Source organism: Vombatus ursinus, unplaced genomic scaffold (genome assembly GCF_900497805.2).
Source record: "Vombatus ursinus unplaced genomic scaffold, bare-nosed wombat genome assembly UNPS02014775.1, whole genome shotgun sequence".
Taxonomy (NCBI): domain Eukaryota; kingdom Metazoa; phylum Chordata; class Mammalia; order Diprotodontia; family Vombatidae; genus Vombatus; species Vombatus ursinus.
This window is the reverse complement of record NW_020954553.1, coordinates 10,028,765-10,044,457: the sequence shown is the minus strand read 5'-3', so window position 1 is coordinate 10,044,457 and position 15,693 is coordinate 10,028,765. Positions and strand designations below refer to the sequence as shown.

The following is a 15,693-nucleotide window of genomic DNA, read 5'->3' as shown; positions in this document are numbered from 1 at the left end:
GATCCATGCTCAAAGCCTTGACAGCTTGACAGGACCTGTTTCAGCCTGCACTCCTGGCATAGCCTTTGAGAAGCCAGGTCCACCCCCATGCTGCCATGAAGGCACAGGAAGAATACTTTAGTGGAGATTCCAATCCCTTTTATTAAAAATAGCGATACATCTCTTGTTTACACATTCCAGTATTTCTCGGCTTTCCAGATAAGTGGTTGTCTAGAACTGTTTCCCAAGAACTATTCCCTTTCAAGACTTAGTAACTCTGACATATACGTGATCTGCCACAATTCCAAAGTACTCATGATGTCAAATGCTGTCTATCTCCAGACAGGAAACTGATGATCTCAGAGTGCAGATTAAAGCTTTTTTTTTCTTTATTTTTCTTGCTCTTTTTTTTTTTTTTAACATCACTGAGGCAGAAATAAGTTTTGCATGACTTCATATGTATCATACTTCTTGCCTTCCCAACAAGTGGAGGGAGGGAGAAAATTTAGAACTGAAAATAAAAATAAAATTTAAAAAAAAGAATTATACCTTTTCAGAATTAATTCCAAAAATGACTTTTGCTATTCTGAAGCTCTGATGTACACTTTGTAGGCAGCATAAGCTAGAAGAGGCCCTCCTCTTCTCTGGCCAGTTCATGGATGCACTGCAGGCTTTGGTTGACTGGTTGTACAAGGTGGAGCCACAGCTGGCTGAAGACCAGCCTGTCCATGGGGATCTCGACCTGGTCATGAACCTCATGGATGCTCATAAGGTAGGAGGAAGTAGCCCGTGCTGCTTGAAAGGTTGCGCCATTATCTTCACTCTGGTTTTTCCCTGCCTCTGTCTTACCCACCTTCCTTATCTGCAACCAGGACAGCTTAGCCCTGTTCAGGTAGATAGGATGCTCTGATTCTCCTCTGTGGGCTGTTGTCAGCCACACGACTAGGCCTAGGCCCTTTTCCCTAAACCTTGGGTGGTGGTGGTGGTGCCACACCCATCCTCAATTTCAGTGAGGCAGGTTTTTCTAAGTGCTGTGATTATGCTGAGGAGATAACAGCTAAGTTTCTCTTTTCTTTGTTGGTGTTTTTATGTACTGACTTGAACCTCTGCTGCCATTCTGGATTAGTCACAGAAGATTTGTCTAAACTAGTTCTTTGCTTGTACTGTTTAGGATTTATGGCTGTGTAAACTTCACTTTGAGAATCCACTTTATGCCCTATCTCTGTAGCCTTTTGGCTAACTTCATAGACTGAGTCACAAAATGATCCCCAATACTGGATCTATGAACTCAGAGGATTGAGGCACTTAAAGGAATCCCATCTCCAGCAACTTCCAGGAGGATAGGAATTTTTTTCTCAGTAAAGGAAACAACGTTTCTGTCTTAGAAAGCTGTTTTTAAAATGTATTCATTGATACTCCATATTCTTTCAGAAGCCATTCCCAGTGACTAGAATACACTCCTAGGGTCCAAGCTTCCTTCAGAGCACTGCCCAGCTGCTCCCTCCTACATGAGGCCTTCCCTGATTGATCCTCCCAGCTGTTAGTATTCTCTCCCTCATGAAGTGACTTTGTGTATACTTAGGGTTTACTGCATACATATTATATCCTCTCCAGGGGTTCTTGCAGTAAAAATGTAAGCTCACTGAGGGTAGGAACTGGGATCTTTTTATCTTTGTCTCTCTAGCCTTTAGTTGAACTTAATTAGCCTGTCAGAAGTTGCATGTTGACCTTAGATTCTGAACACCGGAATCTTCAGGGACCCCAGTCAGTGATCCTTATGACTTGTGTGTGCTTCCAGGCTCCCAGTGACGTGAAGGTGCCTTTTTCCCTTTGCAGGTTTTCCAGAAGGAGCTGGGAAAGCGCACTGGGACTGTACAGGTCCTGAAGCGGTCTGGGCGCGAACTGATTGAGAACAGCCGAGATGACACCACGTGGGTGCGCGTACAGCTTCAGGAGCTCAGCACCCGCTGGGACACTGTATGCAAGCTCTCTGTGTCCAAGCAGACCAGGCTGGAGCATGCCCTGAAGCAGGTGTGAGGAGAGTGCCCACATCTCTGGGTGTGGGCACGGACATGGCAGGCTCATCCCCTGCTTCAGAGCAGGACAGAAGTCAGAAGGTCCCATTTTGAATGTTCTCGTCAGGCATTCCCCCTTCTCTGAATTAGAGAAATAGATCAACGCTGCAGGCCTGGAGTTCGGTCATTAGTGTTAGAGGGTCCCCAAAGGAAAAGGTGACTGATCATAGGATCATCAACAAAGGGGAGCGGCAGCTAGGTGGCGCGGTGGATGGTGCACTGGCCCTGGAGTCAGGAGGACCTGAGTTCAAATCTGGCCTCAGACCAAACACCTGCCACATACTAGCTGTGTGACCTTGGGCAAGTCACTTAACCACAATTGCCTTTAAAAAAAAAAAAAAGGTGAAATGACTTGCCCACAGTCACACAGATAGTGTGTTTCCAAAGCCAGAATTTGAACCCAGGATCTCTCATTCCAACTCTAACACTCTTTCCGCTGAACCATGCTTCCTCTCAGTACTACACAGGATAAGCCCAGGATAGTTTAAAAAAATAGTAGTAGGCCCGGGTTCCTTCTCCTGCTGTAGACTCTGAGTAGACTCACAGACTCTTGAGTTGTGGTGAGTCTCATTCATTCATCTGCCTTTGGTCTCCCTAGGCAGAAGAATTTCGAAATGCAGTCCACATGCTGTTGGAGTGGCTTTCTGAAGCTGAGCAGACCCTCCGTTTTCGGGGAGCGCTTCCTGATGACACAGAAGCCTTACAGTCCCTCATTGATGTACACAAGGTGAGGCACTCTGGGGAAGGGCTCATCACCCTGCACCCTGACCTGAAGGCTCTTTACTCAGAAGCATCATATGAAATGGAAGAGTCCCAGTTTGGCTCATCCCAAACTTGTCTAGTAAGAATGAGAGTTGGGGGGCAGCTAGGTGGCGCAGTGGCTAGAGAACCGGCCCTGAAGTCAGGAGGACCTGAGTTCAAATCCAGCCTCAGACCAAACACTTGACACTTACTATATGTGTGACCCTGGGCAAGTCACTTAACCCCAATTGCCTAAAAATTTGAAAAAAAAAAAAAAAAAAGAATGAGAGTTGACTCTTCTGCAGGAAATGACTGGCCTTTGTATCACCTTAAAGATTCAGCCTTCCTGAACTATCTCTAAACAAGCAGTTTCTTTTTCTTTTTGATAACTCCTTGTTGCCCTTTGCAAAGAGTGAGGCTAATTGTTTCCCCTAATGCGGGGTCCTATCCTTTCTAAGTTATTTGCCTCTTCTGGTCCCACAGGACCTGCTAACTAGACTGAAGGACATCGTGTGATGCCAAGTATTTTAAGCTGGTGTGCCCTAAGGAGGAGGCCAACTGTTCGTTCTCACTTTGATTTTTCCCGTTATTTTATGTTGTCCATATATATATTTTAAGCATTGCTGGATCCTGTGGTTTTGGGTTTTTTTCTTGGAGGTTGCCACATTCTGTACTTCACTGTTGTATTATTTGTGCCTGAAACTACTCTTTACCAAAGGTTTTAAGTTTTAGAAATCTAAAAATAAATGTTTTAAAAGGTGGAAAAAGGGATAATTAAATTGGCGTAACTAAGATGGGCCTCTAGTGCCCCCTGTGGTGACTCCCAGACCTCATTCACCACCTCAGAGACAAACCCCTCTTCTGTGTAAGTAACCCCAGTGTCCCCTCCATCTCTGCATTTTATGGATCTGGGCAAACAAGGAGACAACTACAGAGAAGACAGGGTTTCTGAATAACTATGAAAGTGGAAGAAAACTGACTGCAAGTTTTTCATTGTCTTTTTTTCCCTCTAAATGTAACCCCCGTGGCTGTTAGCTGACACCAAGAGAATACATTCCTTAATTCATGTTTTGAAATATTTGTTCAGGAATTCATGAAGAAGGTGGAGGAAAAGAGAGTGGATGTGAATGCGGCTGTGGCGATGGGAGAAGTCATCCTGGCAGTGTGCCACCCAGACTGTGTCACCACCATCAAGCACTGGATCACCATTATCCGGGCACGGTTCGAAGAGGTGAGCCCCTGTTCTCAGAAAGGAATTACTGTCCCCAAACGGAAGGAACTTCTGAGGAGGAGAGAAAGCTCTGGACGAGATGCTCTTGCAATCTCTTGCTTATTTTCATGGGTATTTCCACAGGAACTGAATGAATGTTGCTTGCATTGTTAGCCATCACCCCCATTCTCATAATAATATGCTCCGATCTGTGAAGGAAAAAAGACAGGTAATTAGTGCTCTTGTATTAAAGCGAGTCTTATTCATCTCTGTGAGGAGACTCACAGGTGATGTTGCCAGTGTATTTATATAGTTATTCTTTCTTACTAGCAAACAGCATATCGTTTGCATTTTCTTCCTCTTCCTGAGCAAAGACATCATGGAATACAAGAAAAAGCACTAAAGGAGAAGGCAGCAGACTGTATTTCTGGCCCTGCTTCTGTCCATATTTCTGTGGCCTTGAGCAAGGCACTCAGCTTCTGGTCTCACTTGTTTTGTCTGTCAAGTGGGGGTAATAATTGCCTGTGACACAGCAGAATTCAGGACATAGCACACAGGGATCTATCTGGAACATAAAGGCTTATTTTGGCTCTTTCTCTGTATCTCTCCCCCATTCTTTCTCTCTTTCACATACATTCTCTCTGTCTTTCACTCTTTCTCTCTCCCTTTCTCTCTCTCCCTCTTTCTCTGTCTCTGCCTTTCTCACACACCCTTTCTCTCTGTCTCTCTCGTTCTTTCTCCAGGTTCTGACTTGGGCGAAACAGCACCAGCAACGTCTTGAAGCAGCCCTTTCAGAACTCGTCGCAAATGCTGAACTCTTGGAAGAACTTTTAGCTTGGATTCAGTGGGCTGAGACCACCCTTATCCAGCGAGATCAAGAACCAACCCCGCAAAATATTGACCGAGTCAAATCCCTCATCTCTGAGCATCAGGTACCTGGGTCCTTAACCTCCTCTCCGTTCCTGAAGGGTTTTTCCTTGCTTGCTTGATCAGAGAGTGATTAACTGATACTATTTGTAGCCAAGAACGTTGGCAGCTCGTCTCTTCTGCCCATGGTAAGCATGTCTTGGAAATACCACTGAGTGAGCCTAGTGAAGCCCCCTAGAAGGTGTGCACACAAGGCCAGGCCAAATGATTGATGCTGTCTTACTTTCCTTGGGCCCTCACCACTGCTCAGCAACTATTCCAAGCAACTTTCATTCTCCTCAGTTCTCCCCCCCCCTCCCCACACACACATACACACTTCCTTCACTCTCAGCAGAAGACCTTACCCCTTGCTTTTTATAGAGATTGAGGCCATGTGATATAAGTGTCCTCAGGCCCCTCCCCTAATGCATGTGGCCAAACTTCTCTTTTCATCAAAATTGTCTTCCTTTGCCCTCCTCTCCAAGTCACACTCCTGCTCTTGGGCCTGGATCCTGTCCCTTTCCACCTCTACCAGGACCTTTCTCCTTCCCTCTTTCCTTCAGGACCTTTCTCTCCTTTTCTTAGGACCATAGATTTAGAACAGGAAAGGACCTCATTGGAGGCTATGTGGTCTAACACACTCCTTCCACCCTAGTTTTACAGTCAAAGACTTTGAGAAGTAAAGTGATTTGCCCAAGGTGACACAGAAAGTGAGTCACAAAGCTGGGCTTTAAACCCAGATCTTTTATTCTTTAAAAAATTTACTTTTATTATTTTTTTTATTTTTTTTAAGGCAGTTGGGGTTAACTGACTTGCCCAGGGTGTGTGACCTCAATGGAGGCTAGGTCTAACACACTCCTTCCACCTTAGTTTTACAGTCAAAGACTTTGAGAAGTAAAGTGATTTGCCCAAGGTGACATGGAAAGTGAGTCACAAAGCTGGGCTTTAAACCCAGATCTTTTATTTTTTAAAAAATTTACTTTTATTGTTTTTTTTTATTTTTTTAAGGCAGTTGGGGTTAACTGACTTGCCCAGGGTCACACACCTAGTAAGTGTCAAGTGTTTGATCTGAGGCCAGATTTGAACACAGGTCGTCTGGACTTCAGGGCCGGTGCTCTATCCACTGTGCCACCTAGCTGCCTCAACCCAGATCTTTTCATTACAAACTTTATATTCTTTCTACCATGCCAGAGTGTGTGTGTGTGTGTGTGTGTGTGTGTGTGTGTGTGTGTGTGTGTGTATCTTCTCATTTATTTACTCAACTTCAACCTCTCCCTCTCCATTCTTTGCCCTCATTGGTCATCTACACTCCACGTTTATATCCCTAGGTATCTGGGTGTATTGCTGGCACGTTCCACAATTGGATCCAGAATCTGAGAATTGGAAGGGTCCTCAGAAGTCATGTAGCCCTACTTGTGCCTGACTAGAAACCCCTAAACAGTGTGTCTGACAAGTGTCATCTCGCCTTTGCTTGAAAACATCTAGGGCTGGACAGGGGTGGGTAGGGAAGAAGCCCCAGGGCCTTGCTTTGCATCAGCACACCCCACCCATGGCTTTTAGTTCTGCCTCCTAGGATCAAACAGCATAAACCTAATCCTCCACAAGACTTTTCTTCTCTAAGCTGCACATCTCTAATGGCTTCTCCTGTACTACTTAGAACAAACAGATCATTTATGCTCATGGCTGCTGTTTCCAGTGCAAATCACAGTTTACCTATGTCTTTTCATCATGGGTTGTTTTAAATTCATGGCTTTCCCCCAGGAAACCTGTTCTTCCTATGAACTTTTCTGTTTTGGTTAATGGGGCCACAGCTGCCTACAGTCAGACCTCAGCACTGTATGTGTTTCTCCCTTCTCCCTTCCTCCCCCTACCCTGGGCCTGGTCAGCTCCTTAGCATGACATCATGTAGACAGCATTGAATCAGGAGTTGTGGGGTCTAGTCCCAACTCTGTCACTCCATGGTGGTATCACCTTGAGAAGGTCTCTTTACCCCCTCTGGCTATTAGTTTTCCCATATGTAAAATTAAAGGATTGTGCTAAATGATCTCTGAGTTCCTCTCTAACTCTAAAACCCTATGACCTAATATTATCTGTGTCCTCTCTTTACTTCTCCATACTCATTGCTGACCAACCTTAACGTGCCCTTCTTGTTCATCTCCTCTTGTTGAAAGGCCTTTTTTCCCTTCATGTCCCACCTCAAAGGCCCCTCCTTCAGGTAGCCTTCCATAATTCCCTTTTCCTCCTTCTCATCTCCCCAAGCTATATATGGGAGCTCTCATCCTTAGATCTCTTTCCATTGTGTTTTTACCTCTCCTAGGCACTTATCACATTCTACTTTGAGTTCATATCTTATCCTTCATTCTGATTTCTCCTGCAGGGCATGGGCCATGTCTCAGTCATCTTAGTATCACCTTTAATGTCTAGAATACAGCTTTGCACACAGTAGGTTTTCTGTAGATGTTTGTTATATGATTGAAACCAAAGGGTCCAGAGGAAAGTTTTGTTGGAACCATCTTGTCTCCATAAAAAATACATTTTTTTGAGGTTTGAACCCATGTCTTTTGTTCGTTTACTTCTACCATGTTATCATCATCATTGCCAACAATTATTTAGTACTTTTAGTTGTCCAAAGCCCTTTATGTTATTTGAGCCTCACAACCTTTTGAGGTAAGTGATGCACAATTATACCCATTTTACAGATGAGTAGTCTTCGGTGATTTGCCCGTGGTCACATGGCTGGTAAGTGTCAGATTCAGTATTCAAACCTGGATCTTCCTGGCTCAAAGTACAACCACAATCCATTATACCTCATTCCCTGTAGTGATCAATGATGTGTTTATTGGCATCAAATGCATTAGTGGTGGTCATATACACAAAATACCAAGGCTGCACCCTTTTGGATTATGCTGTGGTTAATGTAGCCAGCCAACCCTTTTAATGTCTGTCAACTTGATGTTTGTAAGCAAGAAACAGCTGGGTGCCATCTAAACCTGTGAAAATAATTGTTAGTGGATTTTCCTGTTGTTTGTGCTTAACAGGCCTTTATGGAAGAGATGACTCGAAAACAGCCTGATGTAGACCGTGTTACAAAGACGTATAAGAGGAAGGCCATAGAACCAACTCATGCACCTTTCATTGAAAAATCCCGCAGTAACCGTATGTTCCCAATTTCTTTTGTCCAAATTGTTAAGAGCTGTTTCCTGTTATTATTTTTTTTTTTTAAAGAAGAAGAAAAAAGGATGTGCCCTTTTGCTGAGGGACTGCTGAAGCCTGGTTTTCTCATTTTCAAAAATATTAATGAGCCTCTTTCCCCTCCCCCAATGGATCTTATTTTGAAACCTGACCAGTATACAGGCAAATAATCGTTCTAATTAACTTCCATAAGTTAAAATGAAATTTGGAGAACAAATAAGTGAATCTTTTTCTGTAGCCTTCAGTCTTGTCCTCCAACAAGTCCTGCTGAGCTGTCTACATTTCATTTACATTGATTTACTTCTAGGACATATCAGCATCTATTTTAAACCCATTCTTTCCTCAGTTGAATTTATATTTTCTTATGGCCAAAGAAGTGAAACATAACTTTGATAAACTGAAATAGGAAAAGAGAAACCACAGGGATTTGGAGGAAGAGCAAATGCCTATGTCTGAATAAGATATTTTCTGCATTTAAAGGTTTTGTTATCCTGTACTCCACCCCCCTTTTTTTGTTTTCAAATTATTGCTCAGCCCTCTTTATAATGTGCTTCTAAGTTATTCCTGCTCCTATAAGTGTCTTTGTTTCTTGGCTCATAAAATTCTCCTTTGCCTCCAATAACCCATATGGTTATTTTTTTCTTTTTAGGGAAGTCTTTGGGCCAGGCTGCTCCTCCCCCTATGCCACTCCTTTCCCAGTCTGAAGCAAAAAACCCCCGGATCCACCAGCTCTCAGCCCGCTGGCAGCAGGTTTGGCTTCTGGCCCTAGAACGGCAGCGGAAACTGAATGACATGCTGGACAGATTGGAGGAGGTAACCTCCTTGGGCTGGAGGAGGAGGTGGTTCAAAAGGACAACTAGGCCTTCCCACTAGTCCAAGGAACTTTATATTGAGTCCTCCCCATTGTTTCTGAACCAGACCCCCTTGTGACGAAAGGTACATATTTGTGAGGCAGCTAGATGAATTAGAGGTTTTGGAATAGAGGTTTGATCCATGGTTTTGGAATAGAGCAAAGTGTATTGATCCTGTGAGAACGAAGCCTGTAACCTTGACCACATTGGCACCAAGTGCTAGTGAAGAATCAGGAAAATAAAGAGAGGAAAGAGGATGTGATTGAGCAGCTTCCATATTGGCAGATGTAAATCACAGAGGTGACTTCTGTGGATGGATGGCTGATCAATCCTCACTAAACCTGGGGAAAGAGACCTTTTTTTGAGGTATCATCACCCATTCTACAGAAGCCCAGTAGTAAGTACTCTTCACATTCTTTGTAAGAAACTGATTATATCTTTTTTATTTGTTTGTTTATGCATATCAAAGCAGCTCTGCCCAGAAGTGAGTGGTTTTTGTTTTGTTTTCTGTTTTTTGTTTGTTTTTTTTTTTTCTGTAGGTCAGTTGAGCTTTAAGCATAATATGTTTTCCTTTGTTCTTTCCAACTTTGAAGTTTGGAAAACCAAGGGGTGGAAGATGGAACTGCTCTTTGTTGGTTGAAGCACTGTTGGCATTTTGAGTTGAAACAGTCAAAATGTCTGAGAACTGCCCTGCATCCTATATAGGTTTGCCATCTCCCACAGATTCTCAGGACTGAAAACCAAACTTTCATTGGCAATTTGTTTGCTTTGGTGTCATTTTGAAACAACATGCTTGAGTGTCATGTTGGGGTTCCCATGCTTCAGCCCTAGAGAACAACCTAAGGCATCCTATAGGGATGATTTGGAGAATGCAGCCTGCATTGCTTGGATCCCTCTGTTTGGGCGGATCCCAGTAGGATCCATGCTGTCCCAAATAGCTGGAGATTTATTGAGGGCAACCTTTCCTGAAATAAGACCTACCTATTCTTTTATGTCTGAGAAGGTGCTGCTCACTAAAGGCCCAGAGCAAAAGCTGAGCATTCTCTGCCTGTTTTATTTTGGATGCCTATAGGCTGCATTTCCTTCATGGCAGTTGTTTAGTTATGGTGTCTGTCCTGCTGCTCTACCACACCACAGCTTGTCTGAGTAACTGTGGCTTTAAGCAGAGTAGCCAAGTCATGCCTTTCAAAATGTGGTCATTCCCAACTATAAACTTTGGTGGGCTCCCCCCCACCCCCATACTCCCAGGAAGGCCTGCACGGCTTTACTGAGTGTCTGGAAGCTACAGTCTGCTTGGGGGCAAGTTTTCCCTGTAACCGCACTCTCAAGTCATATTGATCCCCAGTCATGTTTGTCCAGTTGAAGGAATTCGCAAACTTTGACTTTGATGTCTGGAGAAAGAAGTATATGCGCTGGATGAATCACAAAAAATCCCGGGTGATGGATTTCTTCCGACGCATTGACAAAGACCAGGATGGAAAAATTACCCGGCAAGAATTCATCGATGGGATTCTGGCATCCAGTGAGTCTTTTCACAACTCTGAAAGAAATCTATGAATGGTCTTTCCACTTGCTTGAAACAACCAGAATGTTGGCTTAGTACCATTCTTTCTTGAAGAAAGAACTTTAGGCAAAGGGAAGAAATAATTTGAGAACCAAAAATAGTTGTAATGTTGGAGGAGGTGAGGAATTTCAGTTATTTCATCAAGAACTAAAATAATATGAAGTAGTATAAGAAAGCTCATTTCATAAAAATAGAGATTCTAAGTTAAATGTGTTTTAAAATAAGGTTTCTCTTGTGTTTGGTACTAGGGATACAGTTTGTTCTAACTCATCCCTCCAAGAATCTTCCTAGTTGGTGTTTCACAAGTTGATTTCTTTTTCAATTCAGAGTTCCCTACCACCAAGTTAGAAATGACTGCTGTAGCTGATATTTTTGACCGTGATGGTGATGGCTATATTGATTACTATGAATTTGTGGCTGCTCTCCATCCTAATAAGGATGCTTACCGACCAACAACTGATGCAGACAAGATTGAAGATGAGGTATAAAGTCATTTTGATTCCACTGTATGTGTAGTCCTGGTTTTTAAACCTCCCAAATGGTGATTGTGGCAACAACAGTATTTGGTGTTCATTGGTGGAGGTGGGGTTGGATCATGACATTTCCAGCCCTAGGGTTAGGCCTATTTGAGAGAAACCCAATTTCAAGGAGTTCTTTAAGTAAGGTCATGCTTCCAGGAGAGTTTTGCTGTAATTTGATGACCAGAAATCCAGGGCTTTCCACTTTGGTCACTGAGCCATCAGTCATCAGCCCCAAGGACCAGTGTTAGGAAACTTCTCGGTGGATACAGGGAAATGTACGTAAGTGGGAAGACTTGTACTTAACAACCCATCCAGCTTGCTACCTCAGGAAACATAAGATCATGTCTAAAAGTGAAAGTATATCAACAACCATAGATGTCAGGCAACTAAGATGGCAATTCCTGATTCAGCCACCTCACATGACATTCAGTTCAATTCAGCATACATTAAGTGCCTATGGTTCGCCAGGAACTGTGTTAGGTGATGGGTATACAAAGACAGAGCTGAGCTTGTCCCTGCCTTCAAGGTGCTTATACTTTACACGAAGCTTTTAAAGAACATAAACTTACTGGGATGCTAAGTAGACACAAGCTCATCAACAGTAACAGTGAGAGTAATAATAACAGCTGATATTTATGTAGTGCTGAAAGCTTTCTAAAGGATTTTACATATATTGTCTTCTTTGATAGACAACTCTGTAAGGTAGGTTCAGGTATTATCCCCATTTTTAAAATGAGGAAAATGGGCTCAGAACCATTAATTAATCAACCAACAAGTGTTTATCAAGCCACGCACTGTGTGCTAGGGACTGAGCTAAGCACTGAGGAGGCAAAGAAACCAATAGGATCCCTGCCCTCAAGGGTCTAGGATTCTGCTGGGGGACCCAGCGTGTACCCGAAAGGTATCTTCAAGAGGGGAAAGCACCAGCAACTCAGGGACCCACCAGGCCCTCCTGAAGAAGGTGACATTTGAGCTGCTACGCAAAGGAGGCCAGTGATCCTAAGAGGCAGAGATGAGAGATGGGATGTCACGGGGAGAAACAGCCAGCAGGCCAGTCTGGCTGGGCTATAGGCTGAATCAAGGGGAGGAATGTGGGAAGAGAGGAAGGGGCCAGGCTGTGAAGGGCCTTAAATGCCACTGTTTATATTTGATCCTAGAGGTGATGGGGGTCCCTGGAGTTTGAGCAGGGGCATGACATGGTCAGACCTGCCCTTTAGGAATGAAGAGAGACCAGAGGCCCGGAGACTAATTAGGAAACTATCAAAGTAGTTCAAATGAGAGGCAGAGAAGGCTGGAACAACGGTGTTGGCTGTATGAGCAATGTTGTGGAGATGGAAATGACAAGATTGAGCAACTGACGGAATATGTGGGGTTACAGGCTTTGGGGACTGGGAGAAGGTGGGAAGATAATGGATTCGGTGTTTAAGATAGCTCTAGGATGTTCCAAAAGGCTCCTGGTTACATGGGACTAAAGCTCACACAAAAGACTAGGACTAGATATATGGATCTGGGAATTATTTACAAAAAGATGATGATAAAACTGGCAATACCATCTGGTGAGAACCTAGAGGGAAAAGAGGTTACATGATTTGTCATGGCTATAGAAAGTGATAAGGGGCAGGATTTGAACTCAGGGTTTTCTTGGTTCAAAGTCCAGTGTTAATTCCACTCTACCATACTGCTTTTTATTGTGCCCTGGAAACAGTTGGCCTGACCAGTTTGCCCAACCAAGCGCTATTCAGACCCCAAAGGATGCTGTGCTGCGGTCTTCCTGTCATACGTCAGGGAGCCTGTTGTGGGAGACTCAGGGTGGCAGAGAAAAGAGTGAACTTGTGTGCCTTTGATGTTTGTGGTCCCTCAGGGGCCCATGCAGGCTGGAAGGGGCTGTGTCACTGAAGAGGGCATATCTCTGGCCTGTGCTCAACTATCTTTCTTGTTCTCCCTTCACAGGTCACGAGACAGGTGGCTCAGTGCAAGTGTGCAAAAAGATTCCAGGTGGAGCAGATCGGGGAGAACAAGTACCGGGTGAGCTTGGGGATGCGCCCCATGAACGGCCTTGGTCAGAGTCCTCATCTGACAGAAGGGATGGGCACCTTCAAGATTCAGAATTTGAGTTCTCCAGTTCCTCCTCTAGAGGCAGAGGTGCCCTGCTCATCAGCTTATTCAGTCTGAGAAACAGAGCTGCATTCTGCACCACCTCCTTGCTGGGCATCAGGTCCCTCAGACATTCTGTGAGGAGAGAGATGTCGGACCTTTCTTTTCCTCTCTTGATGCCATGTAAAGAGCATTGTGTGAAATGGTGGCTAACTAGTAGTTACCAGGACAGCAGGCAGTTTGTGTTGGAAGGAAGCCTACTCCCTGTTTCATTTGAGCATGAGGATGTATCCCAGGTACATCTGAGTCACTAAGGGGCTGCCTTCATTCACTAAGAATGGGTGTACAACAAGTTTACAAAACAAGTTCTTACCAGCCCAAGTACTTACTTGGGTCACTGTTATGTTCATGTCATACATGGAAGAAACTGAGTCTCAAAGAAATTAGTTATCTTACCAAACCAGCCTTTGCAGTCTTCAGCTGGAATCAGAATAAGTTTGCAAATGCAGAAGGGAAATGATGCAAGTCAGGTTGTCCTGGTTAAGATGGACCTGTTAGAAACCGAAGACCTCAGAGAGTTGTAGAGTCCCTAGTCCAGCAGAGCCTCGAAGAGATTCAGGAACTTAGCCAAGGTTAGGACCTCTGATGCCAAAACCAACCCTCGTCAGGCACCTTTGTGTCCCTGCAGTAAGAAACCTTATCAAAGAAAGTCTTCTCGGTATTTGCATAAGTGAAAATGTGCTTCTGTCTTCAATGACAGTCTGTGGAAATGGATTAGCCATCACCATTTAGGTTTCCTCTGTGCAGCAGGAAGGAAGAGCTCAGGTTTGACCAGGTGAAAGTAAAACTACCCAGCCAGATGATGTTTGAGATTATTAGATACCTACAGTTAGTGCTTCTGCTTCAGAAATAGGAACAAACTCACCACAAATTTTGTTAAGTCAAAAGATTTAGGGGCAGCTAGGTGGCACAGTAGATAGAGCTCAGGCCTTGGAGTCAGGAGGATCTGAGTTCTCAAATACTTGAAACTTAATAGCTGTGTGACCCTGGGCAAGTCGCTTAACCCCGATTGCATCATTAAAAAAAAAAAAAAAGATTTAGCGAATTGTATGCTCTGTGTGTGTGTGTGTGTGTGTGTGTTGCCAAGCCACGGCACAGTGGAGGGAGGGGCTTCAGGATCCCCTGAATCTACCTTAGACCCAGCCCAAGGCCTAATTCTTAGTTTTTAAGGTGACAGTCTCTCCTTAGCATGAGTGACTTGAATGTGAACAGATTTCTAGTGACTGGTAATATGATTAAGTGATTTTTCCACAATTTAATATTAATTTGACCAAATGTTCTTATTTGTTTTATTTCTCTTTCCTCCTTCTTCTTTACTCCTTGTTTTCCATAGTTCTTCCTCGGCAATCAGGTACAGTGTGCCTTGCGATGCCCACCCCTCTAAGTGGATGTGGTCTGTGTAGTTAATGCTTTCTGTCCTTTGCTGTGGTGAGAAGTGATCAGTAGCATGCTTGTGTCACATCTGGTTCCATCAAGAGGCTCATATCCAGGCCAGGGTTTCAGAGCGGTCTCAGCAGTGAAAGGGCTGGGCACACATTTTGAAGTAGATGCTCAAAACTCCACCGAAATCCACAGAGGCATCTGTGTTGCTCAGATACTAAACTGCCTCTTAATCATTATGATCCACTTGTTTAGTGATAGCTGAAGTGTTGGCTATGTCCAGTCCAGTTTTTTTAAGAGATCATGATCTCACTTTTTTTTAACATGGCATGTCAGATGGCATAAATTCCACTCTTCTGATTGGAAGAATTATGCTGAGCGAAGAAGTCCCAGAATGATTATTCTTTGCTCTTTATTTGAATGCTTTGGTAGCTTTTGACAAGATGTACCAAATGAAAATGGAGAAGTATAGCTGGTGCGAGGTAAATTATACAACTTCCTGAGCTTTCTGAATCTGGCCTGCATACCAGAACTTGATGGAATTATATTTTTTAAATTGTAGGAAGAAATAAATTGTCTTCTACCCATTGGATCACTTTAATCTCTCATGGCTTCCCAAAGAGATCTGGCATCATTTATATCATTCATTGCATGATGAATTATGTCCATGTGTGATTATGTCCAGCTATGATTAGGAAAACCAAATTGAAGGTTGACTTGGTTCCCCAAATAAATTTTATGTCTAATAAGAAAAAAATAAATACTAGGTTTTTCCCTAGATTGCTCAGAAACTTTCATGAATTATCATCTTCAGAGGGGTGATTGACATAGTAGGGTTTGATTTTAATTTGGACCGCTTAGGATAGAAAAACTAAAGATAATATAGTGATACGGAGGGGGGGAGGTGACAGAGTAATGGAAATTTTAAAGAGCAGGATTTTTTATAAGTGTATGTAAACTGTTACCTGGTTTATGCAGAACCAGGCTAATACCTATACAAAAGAAATTAAAAAGTGAAAAAGCAGCACTTGGAAATAATATTGTTTTCAAATAAATTTGGGGGGGAGGGGCACTACTTCATGGAGTGCAGGTGTTCTCTCCATTGGAACAAGAAAGAATG

At 43.5% G+C, this 15,693-nt stretch overlaps 1 protein-coding gene across 11 annotated transcripts in view; it reads left to right on the top strand.

Annotated features, from left to right (window-relative positions):
• Positions 1-15,693, top strand: part of MACF1 (microtubule-actin crosslinking factor 1) — a 375,956-nt gene that overhangs the window by 343,487 nt on the left and 16,776 nt on the right. For 7 of the 11 annotated variants that reach the window (XM_027864645.1, XM_027864642.1, XM_027864638.1 and 4 more), the window contains 11 exons: positions 592-751; positions 1,816-2,010; positions 2,653-2,781; positions 3,883-4,026; positions 4,749-4,937; positions 7,950-8,067; positions 8,753-8,916; positions 10,314-10,476; positions 10,846-11,000; positions 12,990-13,064; positions 14,527-14,544. In XM_027864645.1, coding sequence (XP_027720446.1) covers positions 592-751; positions 1,816-2,010; positions 2,653-2,781; positions 3,883-4,026; positions 4,749-4,937; positions 7,950-8,067; positions 8,753-8,916; positions 10,314-10,476; positions 10,846-11,000; positions 12,990-13,064; positions 14,527-14,544 — 1,510 coding nt within the window. The remainder of the gene's footprint in view (positions 1-591; positions 752-1,815; positions 2,011-2,652; positions 2,782-3,882; positions 4,027-4,748; positions 4,938-7,949; positions 8,068-8,752; positions 8,917-10,313; positions 10,477-10,845; positions 11,001-12,989; positions 13,065-14,526; positions 14,545-15,693) is intronic. The other 4 variants (XM_027864644.1, XM_027864643.1, XM_027864641.1 and 1 more) reach the window with 1 other exon arrangement.